Source organism: Sinocyclocheilus rhinocerous, unplaced genomic scaffold (assembly GCF_001515625.1).
Source record: "Sinocyclocheilus rhinocerous isolate Xijiao unplaced genomic scaffold, SAMN03320098_v1.1 scaffold1403, whole genome shotgun sequence".
Classification (NCBI taxonomy): domain Eukaryota; kingdom Metazoa; phylum Chordata; class Actinopteri; order Cypriniformes; family Cyprinidae; genus Sinocyclocheilus; species Sinocyclocheilus rhinocerous.
The window spans coordinates 169,999-186,435 of NW_015641009.1; the positions used below are offsets into that span (position 1 = coordinate 169,999).

At 34.9% G+C, this 16,437-nt stretch overlaps 2 protein-coding genes across 2 annotated transcripts; one reads left to right on the forward strand and one right to left on the reverse strand.

Moving 5' to 3' along the window:
• Window positions 1-1,921: 1,921 nt before the first annotated feature.
• On the reverse strand, window positions 1,922-8,111 carry exosc7 (exosome component 7). Its single transcript, XM_016569633.1, has 8 exons — window positions 8,024-8,111; window positions 7,497-7,598; window positions 7,302-7,396; window positions 5,649-5,814; window positions 5,448-5,518; window positions 3,192-3,315; window positions 2,936-3,091; window positions 1,922-2,090 (listed from the first exon to the last, which is right to left on the reverse strand). Exons 1-8 carry the CDS (start codon window positions 8,078-8,080, stop codon window positions 1,986-1,988), a joined length of 876 nt encoding a protein of 291 aa, XP_016425119.1. The 5' UTR covers window positions 8,081-8,111; the 3' UTR covers window positions 1,922-1,985.
• A 113-nt stretch (window positions 8,112-8,224) lies between these two features.
• On the forward strand, window positions 8,225-16,051 carry hgh1 (HGH1 homolog (S. cerevisiae)). Its single transcript, XM_016569634.1, has 7 exons — window positions 8,225-8,291; window positions 9,084-9,673; window positions 10,535-10,635; window positions 10,860-10,958; window positions 13,310-13,401; window positions 14,049-14,171; window positions 15,362-16,051. The coding sequence occupies exons 2-7, from the start codon at window positions 9,132-9,134 to the stop codon at window positions 15,536-15,538; spliced, it is 1,134 nt and encodes a 377-aa protein (XP_016425120.1). The 5' UTR covers window positions 8,225-8,291; window positions 9,084-9,131; the 3' UTR covers window positions 15,539-16,051.
• The last annotated feature ends 386 nt before the right edge of the window (window positions 16,052-16,437 follow it).

The following is a 16,437-nucleotide window of genomic DNA, read 5'->3' on the forward strand; positions in this document are numbered from 1 at the left end:
TTGTTACCTTCAACATTTTCAACATAAATTTCCTTTTTAAATTTAGCTAAAAGTATGTGGAAATAGACTTGTTTTAAATGTGGGGTATCATTTCAAGATAAATTATTAGATAAAAAAATCAACAGTGGAGTTATTTATAGTAGAGTGTATATACATACTGTATATATATAGGCAGTTTTTAAGTGTGACAACAAGTCCCGGTTTCTTTGCCCAGTATGTTTTCCCACTCATTTAAAGCAATGGATCACCCAAAAATGAAAATTCTATCATGGAAGTCAATGGGAACCAAAACTTCAGTTACCGACATTCTTTAAAATATTTTCTTTGATGTTATTTTTTGGGCGGACTATCCCTTTAAAAAGCTCCTATGAGTTATATAGCAGATTATAAACCTGGACTCATATTTAGAATGAATTGACTGATTCAGAAAAGCAGGTTCTCAAATTGCTTAATACACATTGAGAGTCCTGGAGCATTTAAGGTCTCCTCAGGACACATTTCCCATCATGCATTCTTCTCATGTATGATATTGTTATCTGTGCAGTGATTGCTGCTGTTTGTTTTGGATTCACCGTGCCACAGGAAGAAGTAAAGCTATTATGGGATGGAATATATCCAGGCTCACAGCCGCTGGATCTTCCGCAGACGAGACGTCCTGCTGGACACAGGTGTGAGCTTAACACCATCCCAGGAAAAAATGACAACTACAGCACCTGTGAACTTACAAAAATCTCTGAATATTCCACAAATGTATACAACATTTTTTTTTAGCTAATATTCGCAATTAAATCAAATATCCTTTCTAGGACAAATGAAAAAAAAAGAATAGTTGAAAATTTGCTGAAAATGTACTCACCCTCAGGCCATTCAAGATGTAGATGAGTTTGTTTCTTTAACAGATTTAGAGAAATGTAGCATTACATCACTTGCTCACCAGTGGATCCTCTGCATTGAATGGGTGCCGTCAGAATGAGAGTCCAAACAACTGATAAAAACATCACAATAATCCACAAGACTCCAGTCCATCATTTAACATCTTGTGAAGCGTAAAGCTGTTTGTTTTTAAGAAATAAATCCATAAAGACATTTTTAACTCCAAACTGTTGCTGAAATGAGTCTTCTATCCATAATATTGCTTTCTCCATTGAAAAAGTCACCTAGTGCCGTCAGAATGAGAGTCCAAACAACTGATAAAAACATCACAATAATCCACAAGACTCCAGTCCATCATTTAACATCTTGTGAAGCGTAACGCTGTTTGTTTTTAAGAAATAAATCCATAAAGACATTTTTAACTCCAAACTGTTGCTGAAATGAGTCTTCTATCCATAATATTGCGTTCTCCATTGAAAAAGTCACCTAGTCTGAATCAGGATAGAAATATGAACAGATTTTGTTTAGAAGCAAAACAGTCCATGTTGGTGGATTTTGATGCGAGATGACAACAGAGAATGGACTTTTTCTCTGAAGAGAGATGGATTATGGACTTGTATTTTAGCTGAAAGCAACAGCTTTAAGTTAAAATACCTTAACATTGGATTTATTTACTACAAACACACAGCTTTTCACTAAAAATGACGTTAATTGATGGACTGGAGTCGTGTGGATTACTTGCGGAACTATTCCTTTAAGGATTCTGGGTATTCTGTTCTACTCATCTATTAAATTCAGTTATTAAAAAAACATCAAGTGCTCAAATTTCTCTCAAACAGCTCAAAACGTACATAGGAAAAAAAAACTGATTTGAGAGAAGAATCATTTAACATTCAGTCATCTGTTAAACAGCAGTCCGAGGGCTAGTCTGAGTGAGGTCATTAAAACGACAGCTGGAAAAATGAAAACAAAAACAGCATGTTATATAAGCTCACATTAGACGGGATTCTATGTTAGTTGAAGTTTTTAAGCAGGACATGACAAACGTCATAGACAATTTAGCTCATTTATTTGAAAAACAAACAAACAAAAAAAAGGTACAAAACAGGAAGCTATCCGAGGAATCCCACTTTCTGCCGTTTCTTGCCAAGACTTTCTTCTTTCTGCAGCAGCTCCATGAGAGGCGCATGAAGAGCCTTGCCCACACGCTTCCCAGCCTATAACACGAACACACGATAACAGTCAACAGAAACTCCTAACCAGGAGACAAGCATTTATTATACAAATGAAAAACACCTGGTTTCAAATGAAAGTGTGAAAAAATTAAAAATACAGTTGTTAGCTCCAGTCTGACTCACTGTCTGTTCTGATATAGAAGCAGACATAAACAGTACCAGCTGCATGAAACTCTCTAATATAGCACCAAAGTTTAACCCTATAAAGCCTACTCTATCCTATTTATTTCACAAACATTTCGAAGGCCTCTAAATTTTATATTTCTAGAAATATTTCAAGATGAACACTTACTAAACTGAAACAAATACAAATACAAATATATAAATATATATATATATATATATACACATACATACATACATATATATAAATAAATAAATAAAATCATGGATAATCAAGTTGTTTCATCTTACTAAGACATATCATTGGGAAATATAGAATGACAATTAATATTTATGATTTTTGCAAGTAGTCCTTTATACTGTTATAAAACTATCAGAATTTAATCGTACGTTTTGTCAATATAAATATCAGCATTATATCATATTGTATGAGCAATAAAAGCCTGATGTATCAAATAAGATACTCTACAAAAGACACACATGCAAACTTTTTTCTGTAAAGATTCTTCTTTTATATTTTGTCTAAAGGTTCAATAAACTGTTCCATAAAAAAAAAAAAAAAGATTTTTCTGACTATCATTTCATATGTCAGGCTTTACAGGGATAATAATACTTGTAGTTAGGAATTTGAACAAAAGTGATGCCTTAGAAAACACTACTAATAATTAGAACAAGAACATTCAAAAAAAAAAAAAAGATCTAACCTCTGTCATCTCAAAGATACTTTCTGGGTCCAGACTTCCTCCTCCCATTTTCCTGACGCACGTGACCGTCCCTCTGTGTGTGACTGAAATCAGGAGACTGGCCACAGAGCAGGCCTTTTCCTGTAGCGTGGCGTCCACCACATGTCTGTGACCAATCTGAAGCACACACACACATCCGATATATAAAAGCTACAGAAACACAGAACTGCACATGAGATGAGTGCATTGTGGGTAACAGCTCCAGGCTGTGCTGTACCTTGCAGAGGGTTACGATACACGGCACATTTTCCACATTGAGCCGCATGCAGTCGTAAGGGTCGTCTGACAACTCCATCTCCTTCACTCCCTCCTCATCCTCAGATATGTGCACTTTGGGGATTCTGTTTGGGGAAAAAGGGAAAGGGGATGCAGATAAGTTCCTCATTGTTTATTTGGGATTTCCACAATGCTTAAGCAGTGAATTTCAATGACTTTTCCAATTAGGATTACTGCATAAAGGCTTTTAAAATCATTTTATAGAGACTCCCAGGGTGGATTGATATTTGTATCTGACATATTAATCCTTGGAATGTATATGCTTTAATGGTTAAATGTTTAAGTATAAATAAATAATATGCTCAAAACACAAATGTCCTGAGTTTACTGTTTACTTTTAACGGGAAAACCTCTTAAACTAAACTAACATAGTTAGAAAATATTGTAGAGTATAACTAAAAAAAAATCATTAGAGAAATTTCTATGACTTTTTCAGGCCTGGAAACAATGTTGCTATTGTTATCTAAAACTAAAACTATTAAAAATCACTTTTGTTAAATTATTTAAAGCTGAAAGAAAAGAAAATATTAGATGAAAAATTTAAACTTGATTTATTTGAAACATTTTACAGCATCAAAGACTATATTTATGGCAAACTCAAAAATAGCAAGATTTAAACAGATTTTCTTAATAACAATACTTAAATGAATAGTATACAATAAATTAACAATATTATTAAATAATAAAATAAATAAATAAAAATTATATTCAATCATTCACAAATATATATGATGAAATTTATAATATTTCCCCAAGAGAAAAGAAAAGCCCCCAAAAAATGTCTATTAAATGTACCGCAAGTAAAAAAAAAAAAAAAAAAAAATTTAAAAGTAAATTGTAAAACATTAAGACGTTAAATATTAAGAGAATCTATCTTGAAAATATCTTGAATCAAGTTTTTTCTTTGTAAACTGAAAAATATGGAGACCCATACATGACATGCCTTTAACTGAAAAATTAGTGTTTATTATTGTCATTTTGCATTATTCACACACTATTTTTCTAATTAATGCTGTACAGTTGCTTTGACACAATCTATATTGTTAAAAGTGCTATATAAATAAAGGTGAGTTGACTTGACTTGACATGAGTGAAAAAAACAACGTATTGTGGCTGTGAAGAGAAATATTTAAATGTACTGAATTCAAGATCAGTTTAGTCGAGAAGCAAAATCATGAAATAATAGAAAATATCTTGAATTGCTTGTTTTTCTACGGAGCCCCACACATGACATGCAGAAAAAAAATTGATATTGTGGCCAAGTTTTATTACGCTAATCTGTTCTCTTGTTTTGGTTGCATCATGTGCAGGGCTCTGTAGGAAAATATGTAATTCAAGATATATTCTGTTCTCTCTAAATGTATCTTGTTTTCAGCATGTTTAAATATTTTACTGAAAACCAGACTTTTTTAGTTTTTTGCATTCAGGATTCTGTCTGGTTGCTGTATGTGTTTGGCGCAGTGTGTGTAGTTTCCTCCAGGGAGAGGGTTTAGTAGATGGGTTGTGTATTAGAAACAGATTTTCCATCCACAAGCTAGTTGGGACATGCTTTAAATCAAGGACTCTGACCTCTACACTCCCTGCAAGAGAGGGTGCGAGTTTACAGACATCAACCTCAGAAGAGCTCTTACAAGTCCTCTGCTCACTTTAAAAAGAATCTGAGCAGAGTTGCCAAACCACTTCAGCTTGACACTGCTGTTAAAATCTGAGATACTTGTCATCACGTCCTCAAACTGTGAAGGGCTTAAATGTTGTAATCTGTGATCATCCTATTGATATGAACATCAAAGCATCATAGGGTCATATTCTGAATGCTTTTATCAATCATATATCTTTGCATTTGTAAACTGGGAGCACTCAACACACCCCAGATCCTGCGGTTTTGCATTCTCCTAGTTATGTTGATTCCATCATTCTGAGACACGTCGTCTGCTAACGCTTCACTGAGGGCTTTTGCATATAGCACAAAACCATCATGGAAACAGCCGGCAATAAAATCCATCTGAGGAAAGGCAACACAGAGATTTATTACAGGGAAACATCAGAAAATCTAAAACTACATGTCATCCTGTACAGAAATGGGGAGCGCAGAGAAAGATATGCCAGTTGTAGCACTGCCTGCCACAGTTTTAACATTGTCCAATAGAAACCTTACAGCTGTCAGGATTTTAATGGAAAACGACATGCGGTTACTTACCGTGTATTAAACAGAGCAGCTTTTATCGCAATGGATATGGCATCAAACAGGTTTCCATCACACTGCAGCAGCTGCGTACATAAGTAGACATTTAAATTAATGATAAATCAACAGTATATAGATATCACAATTTCCTAGTATTGAATGAAAATATTTCTTCATTCATTCACCCTCTTCAGGACGGCTATGCGGGTCACTCACCAACACGTCCACGTACAGCACCCAGCAGTTCTCTCCGGGACAGATGCAGAGGGAACGCAGGTCCACGCTGTGTCTGTTGTTGAACACTTTATAGAGTGTGTTACTAAGCTCCACCCCCAGCTCCTCCCCTCCACGCCCCTCAAACTCTGGAGTGGCGTTTGCTGAGCTACAAAAGCAACAAGCATTTCATGCTCATTTTCTATCAGTAAACTGATGTGACATCAGCTTGCATATCATGAACATATAAACATGCATCATCTATGGATATTCATTGCTAAATTGCATAGTCATACACTGAAGTACCTGCACTGGTCAATTACAGCTCCCACTGTGTACATACATGGACTAAACGGTCAAAAAAACTGCATACTGTCTTATTAAATGGGTATCTCAGAATCTTATGCATCAATCCTTGGAATTTACATGATTTAATGGTTAAACTTTTTAGTATAAATAAACCTGAGATAAATATCCTGAGATGTACTAAATATAGCTAATGGAACAACTTCTTAAACAGAACCATTAAATATTCTATACTACACTAAACTATAAATATATTCACTACAGAAATTTCAATGACTTTTCCAGACCAGTGTTGTTATTGTTAATTAATACTAAAACTAATAAAAATGGTTTTCATTAATTGAAATTAAAGGGGTCATATGATGCTATTTTAAAGATCATTATTTTGAAATTAAAACCTAAAATATAACAGTATAAGCTAATTCAAAATATTAATAAATACTACAATAGTATGTAAATAAAAATATAGCTCAATATGCATATACACATGCATAGGTCTAAATTCCATGTACAGTACTTCACGTTTTATTATTATGATTTTTTGCACAGTCATGTTGGCATAGTGATTTACAGAGTGGCTGTCATGGTGCATGCTTGATGTCTATTTTGTACTTATAAATTTGATGATCTTTAAACACTCACCAGTCCACAAAGAACTCCAGATAGCCTTCATCTGGCACCATGGGTTTGGGTTTACCAATCTCTGCCTTTACTCCTACAAGAACATCTGTGTGACCCTGTCAAACACATCACACAACAAAATGATTTACAAAAATGCTGGTGACATAGAACACCACATGCTATTTTTACACAGAAAGACTGTTTAATTCAGCTTACAAGACTGATTTTAGCAGAACCATCAGTGTTTTGACACCACATCCGTCTCGATCTCCATGTGTCAACAAATATCAAATATAAATATTGGATGAAAAACTTATGTTTGTAAAATTTTGAAACGTTGCCTCGGCAACTAACTGAAACAAGCTTAAAATGAAGTAAAAAAAAAAACTGTGGCTAAATAGAAATATATATATATATATATATATAAAAAAAAAAAAATTAAACCACAACAAAATTACTAAATTGTTTTTAATTGAAATTAAAACCTAAAATATAACAGTATAAGCTAATTCAAAATATTAATAAATACTACAATAGTATGTAAATAAAAATATAGCTCAATATGCATATACACATGCATAGGTCTAAATTCCATGTACAGTACTTCACGTTTTATTATTATGATTTTTTGCACAGTCATGTTGGCATAGTGATTTACAGAGTGGCTGTCATGGTGCATGCTTGATGTCTATTTTGTACTTATAAATTTGATGATCTTTAAACACTCACCAGTCCACAAAGAACTCCAGATAGCCTTCATCTGGCACCATGGGTTTGGGTTTACCAATCTCTGCCTTTACTCCTACAAGAACATCTGTGTGACCCTGTCAAACACATCACACAACAAAATGATTTACAAAAATGCTGGTGACATAGAACACCACATGCTATTTTTACACAGAAAGACTGTTTAATTCAGCTTACAAGACTGATTTTAGCAGAACCATCAGTGTTTGACACCACATCCGTCTCGATCTCCATGTGTCTGTAGTCTTCACATCCTCGCCCGTCCAATCTCAGGTCATCCTGTCAACAGTGTTCATTATTTAACCCTCATGTTATGATGTCTCAGAAAAGTATCAGGTTAATGTGATAACATATCATTTGTTGATTTTCTACAGGGGGTTTCTGCTTGACACCAAGCAGAAAAATGTTTCTATCCTGAATGACAGTCTATGCCACCTTTGTTACAACAGCTGTCAAATTGCCTTTTGATTACATATCAAGCGAATTTTAAATGAGAATAAAGGGCAAATTTTAGAAATACAATAATTATGTCAGCACATCTGGGACCCTTAAGTAATACGTACGGCACGAGTACAACAACACAGACCACATGAAATCATCAGATAGGCTACAGAATAGCGACTTTTTCGGATGTTCAAATTATTTCTTTCATAACACGTTTAATAAAACTAAAAACTTAAAAAAAAACGTGCGATTTTACTTACTCGAACTCCATGCATAATATAAACCTTCTCCGCTTCGCTTACTTGAACTGCTGCCATGTTTCAAACGCAAATGACTGCGTCATCACAAAGCGCGAGAAGAAGACTGCGAAGGCGGAGCTTGGAGTTAATCGCCCAATCATATGCCAGTGCATAATAAATGAGGGCGGGAAGATTTGAGTAAACTGTAATCCGATTGGATAAGCGACATGTCAATTCCTACAGCAGGAACTACATTCAACGCACATGTGTTCTGTATATCGTGAATGTGGCAAGTATATTCTTTTTCAACAAATAATTTAATGAAAACGAAATGATTTTGTTTTATACCACATATTTAAACATGCCTTTTATAGTTGTAGATCGCTGATCAGGTCAGATTTTTGGTTTTGCATATTCAGTTGAATAGTGTAAACATGTAATGATCAGTTGTTATGATTATAATTTTGAAGTATTGTAGTGCACAAACTGTACTATCGTAATAAATCTGGACTCTTTACAAAAAACTGTACTGTGTTGCCATGATACAATGATGGTAATACCATGGCATTTTGAGATACACTAAGGCAGGTTTTTTTTCAATATTTCAGATGCCAAACAGCGGCAAAAATGATTACCCTCGTACGATCCAAAAATGTATAGTTTCTTAAAAGATTATATATTTGTCTAAATATTACTTGGAAAATATTGAGTTTCAATTAAGTAAATTATTACGCTTTTCCATCTCATTATAGCACTGTACTGTAAAATGTGTTATTTGTTTTCTTATTTTAATCAAATTTTTATTTATCCGTTTCTTTATTTTAATCTACATTTTATGCTATATATTTTAATCAAATTCTTATTTTTATCTCTTTTTTTTTTTTTACTATTTATATTATTTTATTTTTATTCTGATTCTGTCTTATTAAATTTTTCTACTCATTATATCGCTTTACTGTTAATGTATTTATTTATTTTAATCCAATTTTTGTTTATTTGTATCTTATTTTATTTTGTGATTCTAGCTGTCTAAAGGTTATTATTAAGCTAGTGCTTAGACGGTCTGTGTTTTCTTTTGCAGTTTGAATAAAAAAACAAGAATCTGAGTCTGTCAACAGACCTAGCCACAATGCTTAGTGATGGTGAAGCTAAAGAACTGCTGTCATTTCTCACTCTGGAGATGAGAGCTGATGTCAAAGGTCAGGCCACGGGATACATCCTGGGCCTCACAGGAAACCGGGATGGGTGCCGGTACCTGCGGTCCAAGCCAGACTTTCTCAAAGCCTTGGTGACTCTGACCCGCGACCCTTCCATCGCCATTGTCAAGGACTGTTATCATGCCCTGATTAACCTCTCGGCGGACGAGACTCTTCACCAGCCTTTGGTCAAAGAGACGGACTTACTGGCCATACTGTTCCAGAACCTCCTGGACCCGGAGTATATGTTTGCGGATCGGATCTGTACTATCCTCAGTAACCTGAGCAGACACGAGCGGACGTGTAGAGATGTGTTCAGCGCTCTGCAGGAGCAGAAGATCGGACTGGACAAAGTGGTGGAGATCTTCTGCACGGAGGGATTCAATAAGAAAGCTTCACTTCATTATCTGGGACCCCTGCTGTCCAACCTCACACAGCTGCCCGAGGCACGCCACTTCATTCTGGACAAGGACAGGTAAGCTGTACTGATAATACTACAGTACTGAATGATTACATACAAAATTACACTGTACTAATCATAGTACTATTTCCAGATCCATGGTATGAGTAAAAACATTATATTTTCACGACATTACATAGAAACATGGTATGTGGTATGGTATAAACAAAATATTACCATAGTACATGTCCAATAACAGTATTATCATGGTACAGGTTTAAAAAAAAAAAAAGCTAAAAAAAAACATTAACTCAGTACAAATATGGTATTATCATGGTACAGATAAAAAAAACAAAAACATTATTACCATAGTTCACGTACAAAAACCACCTAGGTATTATTATTGTATGGGTTAAAAAAACATTACCATGGTTCATGTCCAAAAACATGATATTATCATGATATGAGTAAAGAAACCCTATTATATTAGCATAGTACATCTATAAAAATATGGTATTATCATTAGTACAGATTTAAAAAAAAACATAATATTTCACTAGTACATGTCTAAAAACATATTATTATGGTATGGGTTAAAAAATTACCATGGTACATATCCAAAAACATGGTATTATCATTATCATGGTGTGGATATAAAAACGAACAATAACAAAACATTGGTATCATCATGGTACGTGTAAAAACCCTCCACAATATTACCGTAATACATGTTCAGAATATGGTATTATCATGATATGTGTAAAAACAAAAAAAGCATATTACCTTGGTACATGTCCAAAATAATGGTATTATGGTTTTGTCAAAAAACATTATATTACCATGGTACATCTCCAAAAGCACAGTAATACAGTGGTACTAGATAGTATGACATTAATAAAGTGTTAAGTCCTGATTGTTTCATATGTGTTTCTACAGGTGTGTGATTCAGAGGCTCCTGCCGTACACACAGTACGAGGAATCGAGCACCAGGCGAGGAGGGGTGGTGGGAACGCTCAGAAATTGCTGCTTTGACTATAGTAAGAGTTATTCTTATTTCTTTAAATTATATCTTAACGCTTGAGATTGGCTTAGTAATCTATGGTAATACCGTCTGCTAAATGAATAAATGTAAATGTAAAGAGCATGTGATTTGATTGCTGCAAATTTCATAATTGAAAGCAAAGCCAATGCAAAAATACGTCAAAGACAAATGAACAAAAATGCATTTAATTCTCATTAAACATGCCTTTTGTCCATACAGCTCATCATGAGTGGTTGCTCAGTGATGCGGTGGATATTTTACCATACCTTATATTACCATTGGCTGGACCAGAGGAGCTCTCAGAGGAAGAGAATGAAGGTGATGCTTTTTACATCATCTGATGTTTATGCCCTCCAGGGGCCTGTTTCATAAAACAAGTTTACCAAATAAGCCAGGCTTATTTCAGTAAGTCTAACTTATTTTGAACCAAATCAACTGACAAGAAGTCAGACTAAAGGGGCGGTCACACTGCACTTTTCGTTCCATTGACTTCCATTCATAAGCATGCGAATGAGTCAGACCAGAAAAACGCAAGCTCATGCGAAAAATTTCGCATTTCGCTGCATTCCAAAAAGTTTACGTTTGGTGAACTCTGACCTGCGAATTCGCATCACGTGAAGACGTGTGACCAGTAGAAGATCGATACGTCACTGCATGACCTCTCTGTACAGAAATTCAAAAATGGAGGAAGTGCTCATTTTAGCCGTAGCGCAGCATCCTATTTTATATAATACATCTTTAAAAGATTATAAAAATCAAATAAAAAATGAAGCTGCATGGTTCGCGGTGTCAATGAAAACAGGAACAGACGGTACATTTGAATGCGGACACATTTTATCATTTTTTATTGCTTAGTGTATATATATATATATGAGAGAGAGAGAGAGAACAATATAATTATTATACACAAGTGTATTATTATTATTGTCATATCCTGCTCCCGCCCATATTCGCAGCAGCGTCCGAAAAAATTTCGCACGTTCAAAGTCTAGTGTGACCGCCCCTTAACTGAAATAAACCTGGCTTATTTGGTAAACTTGTTTTATGAAACATGTACCATGATGGTAGATGAACAAATTCAGTTACAGGTTTAGTTTCGCGTTGACAAAACCAAACCACTCCAATCCAATCCAGCATTATTGGTACCATGATGCTGATCATCAACTTTCTTTGTCAACTCAGGCTTTGATCTTGAGTTTGTGGAGCACGTGCAGGTGAATGTGTGACATCATGATGAACAGCCAATCACAACACAGCAAGTGTGATTCACTTCTCGCGAGAGAGCCAGCCAGATTCAAAACTCTTTTGTTAAAGGTTAAGAGATTAAAGAATAGGAGGAATGTAAACGCATTTACACTGAAGTACTTGTCCATGAAAGAGGACAAATAAATGAAATGATCTTGCTCTATTAGTGCAGTCACAAGTGAATCTTGTGAAGTTAGTTTATATAGTTGTCGATAATATATAGCGATAGAGACTCGAACATGTAAGGTCATGCAGCCATTTTTAAAGTGTTATCTATTGATTCTGCCACTTATTTATATTACATATGATCTCATCTGTATATATTAATATTCATTTAAAATAAATGCTTTATAATAATTGTTAAACTAAAAGTACTTGCGTGTAATATATTAATAATAATATAAATCATATTATAATTATGTAAATTATATGTAAATTGTAATTATCATTAAAGCCAGACAATTTAGTTGTATTTTTAAAGGTACTTTATAATGACCCTTAATTTGTAGGAAGAGAAACTGGGGGAATTACTTTTTTTTTGCGTCAGACATGTCACTTTGCTCACATCTGATTGGTCCAATTTCAGTTTGAGATCTCTTACCCAGAACATAACCTGCCCCAGAGCAGGTTAGCTTTGCAGTGTAAGTCACTATGGCAACGAACGCAGCTAAAAGCCAAGCCACTTTCATGGCACCTAAAACCCAGGATTGGTGCAAACTAAACTGAAACTTATCTGGCTAGCCTGCTAATCCGGCTTCATGGTACAGGCCCCTTATCCAAGAACGATTTTTGTTTTGTTTTGATTTTTGTTTGTAGTGTAGAAACCAAAAAGCAATACGTTTCTTTCCTTTGTCCAGTAGGTGGTGCTGTTTACTCATTTTGATGATACACAGGTTGAATGTTAATAGGAAAATGGAATGAACAAAGTGGAAATACCACCATTACAGCAGGAAGTTGTGAATTTGCTAGGCCAGAATCTTTGTTCAAAGTTTGCGGTTTCATAAAAGCTGTTTGAAGAGTTTATATTCACCATATTTTCCACTTGTGCATAATGCCTTTCTGACCAAAATAGGAGAGAAAATGTATTAGTTAAGAAGTGACCTTATAAGACCTTTCTGAAATCCTTTCAAAGTCTGTATAACTATAGCCCAAACATACAATCTAACTTAATAAGAGTATGTTTGAACTGTATAATTGGCAAGCATGATTTTTTTACTAATGCTTATCCTAAAGGTTTGAGATTTGAACAAACTCTGAACCCAGCATATTAAGAGACATGCCGTTTCTATTCTAAGCGATAGGATTATGACCACTTTTCCTTCTTAAAATGTTTTAAAGGTGAAGTGTTTGATTATCGTGCCGCTATTTTAACAATACAACAATTACATACTTTACATTTAATTGATTTTTATTTGCATTTACAGGTTTGCCTGTGGACTTGCAGTACCTGCCAGAGGATAAAAAGAGAGAAGATGATCCTGATATCCGCAAGATGCTCTTAGAAACCCTGATGCTTGTAAGAACAGCATCTCAAATCTTTCATTTATTTTATCTATCATTTGCCTGTATTGAAGCAAATGACTTACACAACCATTCAAATATTTGGGGTCGGTAAGATTTTTTAACATTTTTGAAAGTTTCTTATGCTCATCAAAGCTGCATTTATATGATCAAAAATACAGTAAAACAGTATCATTGTAAAATATTATTACAATTTAAAATGTTCTATTTGAATATTTTAAAATGTAATTTATTCCTGTGATGCAAAGCTGAATTTTAGAATCATTGCTCTAGTTTTCAGTATCACATGAACCTTCAGAAATCAAATTTGCTGATTTGCCGCTCAAGAAACATTTCTTATTTTTAATGTTGAAAACAGTTGTGCTACTTAATATTTCTGTGGAAACCATACTACATTTGTAAGGATTCTTTAATGAATAGAAAGTTCAAAAGAACAGCATTTATTTGAAATAGAAATATTTTGTAACATTATGAATGTCATTACTGCCACTTTTAATCAATTTAATAGGTCCTTGCTGTATAAAAGCATTAATTTCTTTCAAAACAATTTTGGAATGTGGGGTATTATCACTATATTTTTCTTCCTTTATGTACGTATGGCTATTCTTTAGTTCAGTTTCTTAATGATCTGTTCATATTCAGCTTACAGCTACTAAAGTGGGCCGACAGATTATGAAGAACAAGAACGTGTATCCCATCATGAGAGAGTTTCACAAATGGGAGAAGGATCCACATGTGATTTCAGCCTGTGAGAAACTCGTCCAGGTATGAAAACATTTTTGAAATAGAAATATTTTGTAACATTATGAATGTCATTACTGCCACTTTTAATCAATTTAATAGGTCCTTGCTGTATAAAAGCATTAATTTCTTTCAAAACAATTTTGGAATGTGGGGTATTATCACTATATTTTTCTTCCTTTATGTACGTATGGCTATTCTTTAGTTCAGTTTCTTAATGATCTGTTCATATTCAGCTTACAGCTACTAAAGTGGGCCGACAGATTATGAAGAACAAGAACGTGTATCCCATCATGAGAGAGTTTCACAAATGGGAGAAGGATCCACATGTGATTTCAGCCTGTGAGAAACTCGTCCAGGTATGAAAACATTTAAGGTAGCAATGCATGTATCATTCGAGGATAAAGCAATCCCAGAATACATTGCAATGAGCTTAGTGAAAAAAAAACTAATTCAAGATGGCAGACAAGTTGATATTACGAGACTATTTTATCCAATATTTGTGGGCACAGTGTGTTAATGCTTAGTGTAACACATTATTAGCTCATTAGGTTCAAATCAACGCAGTTCCGTCCAATTACACGATTGCATCTCTATTGCAAGATCGTCACATGCAACGTTTTCTGTAGATGTGGATTGTTGTGCTTTGGAAGACCCCAGACAGTTCAGTTCCAGTTCTCCAAAACCAGGATTTATGGGTTTTTGTCGAAAAAAGCAAGAGACACTAATTTGGTGGAAAAAGCCTGTTCCTTGCACCGTGACAGGCATATATTTGGGTACAGCCCCATGGAAAAGATGTCACAGGGTCTCCTATTAAAGCATGATATTCTCCATAACGTCTGGGAGATCCCTTTTGAACTCCAGGCCAGAAGCAGTGGTTCGGCCGTTTGCCTCAACCCAACCATTTTAATTAGCGTCAATAAAACAGCTAATATGCCAAGCGCAGAACGAGGCTAATATTTATCCAGGATTAATGGGCGCTTTTTCATAAAGCAGCAGTTTTTAACTAACAGCTATCAAGTTACTGAAGTTTTTCCATGTTGTCGGGTTCCCGAAATTGCTACTTGGGAATGACAGTAAAAGTGAAGTGCTGTCTGGCATCTCATTAGCTCCCGTCCTGCGTCATTACCACTTTTCTCTCGATATGCGACTCTGACGGAACATATTGAGGTCCATTAAGGTTTCATGTGCAATTTTGTGTGTCTTTGATTAAGGTTTTGATTGGAGACGAGCCGGAGGCGGGAATGGAGAATCTGATGGAGGTGGAGATTCCCAAAGACGTGGAGGAAAAACTGAAGGAATTGGACACCAAAGAGCAGGAACAAATGGAAAAGGACAAACAGGAATCTGAGAAGCAGCTAAATGAATCTCCAGAGGGCCTGGAGAGATAAACAGACAGCAAAGCCAATAAACAAAACTTTACTTCCACAAATAGAGACTCTGTCAAGTTGAATGTTCAGCATCATTGAATAAAAAGATCTGCATGAGAATGAATACCTGAGGATTATCGTGGATAGAAAATGTTTGATTCTAAATGCACCTGGTTATGGAAGAACACAGTTCGTTTCTATCTGGTTCAAGCTGGTTTATGTATTTGACTAGCAGGTGGACACCTGGTAGACTATCTTGGGTATGAGACCATGTGGTATGACCAGGTCATACAAACTTAAAAGTGGTTTGTTGCTGGTCCAAACTGGTCTAGTTTGGGTGGTCGTCCACCTAATCAGCACGAACCAGCTACAAACCAGCTCCAAAACAAAAAACCCACCTTAAACTAGCTCTAGCTAGATTTTCCAGCAGGGTTAAAGACTTTGAATGCCCATTAGTTGTATCCTGGAGCTCATAATAAAGACACTTTGTATCACAATCTGTAAAACTTAAATAAAGGGATTTTCATACCCCATTATTAGACATAGTCTTTGAAATGACTGTGAGGTGATTAGTAATCACATTATATTCAATTAAAAACCTACATGTGACCCTGGACCACAAAATCAGTCATAAGTCGCACGGGTATATTTGTAGCAATAGCCAACAATACATTGTATGGGTCAAAATGATCGATGTTTTCTTTTATGCCAAAAATCATTAGGATATTAAGTAAAGATCATGTTCCATGAAGATATTTTGTCAATTTCCTACCGTAAATATATCAAAACTTAATTTTTGATTAGTAATATGCATTGCTAAGAACTTAATTTGGACAACTTCAAAGGTGATTTTCACAATATTTAGATTTTTTTTTTTGCATCCTCAGATTCCAGATTTTCAAATAGTTGTATCTCAGCCA

Coding starts and splice junctions, on each gene's coding strand:
- exosc7 (XM_016569633.1), bottom strand. CDS start 8,080: ATGGCAGCAGTTCAAGTAAGCGAAGCGGAGAAGGTTTATATTATGCAT. Junction 5,519..5,648: donor TGCTGTACGTGGACGTGTTG/GTGAGTGACCCG, acceptor TTATGTACGCAG/CTGCTGCAGTGTGATGGAAA. Junction 2,091..2,935: donor GTATCTTTGAGATGACAGAG/GTTAGATCTTTT, acceptor TTCGTGTTATAG/GCTGGGAAGCGTGTGGGCAA.
- hgh1 (XM_016569634.1), top strand. CDS start 9,132: ATGCTTAGTGATGGTGAAGCTAAAGAACTGCTGTCATTTCTCACTCTG. Junction 9,674..10,534: donor TTCATTCTGGACAAGGACAG/GTAAGCTGTACT, acceptor GTGTTTCTACAG/GTGTGTGATTCAGAGGCTCC. Junction 10,959..13,309: donor CTCAGAGGAAGAGAATGAAG/GTGATGCTTTTT, acceptor TTGCATTTACAG/GTTTGCCTGTGGACTTGCAG.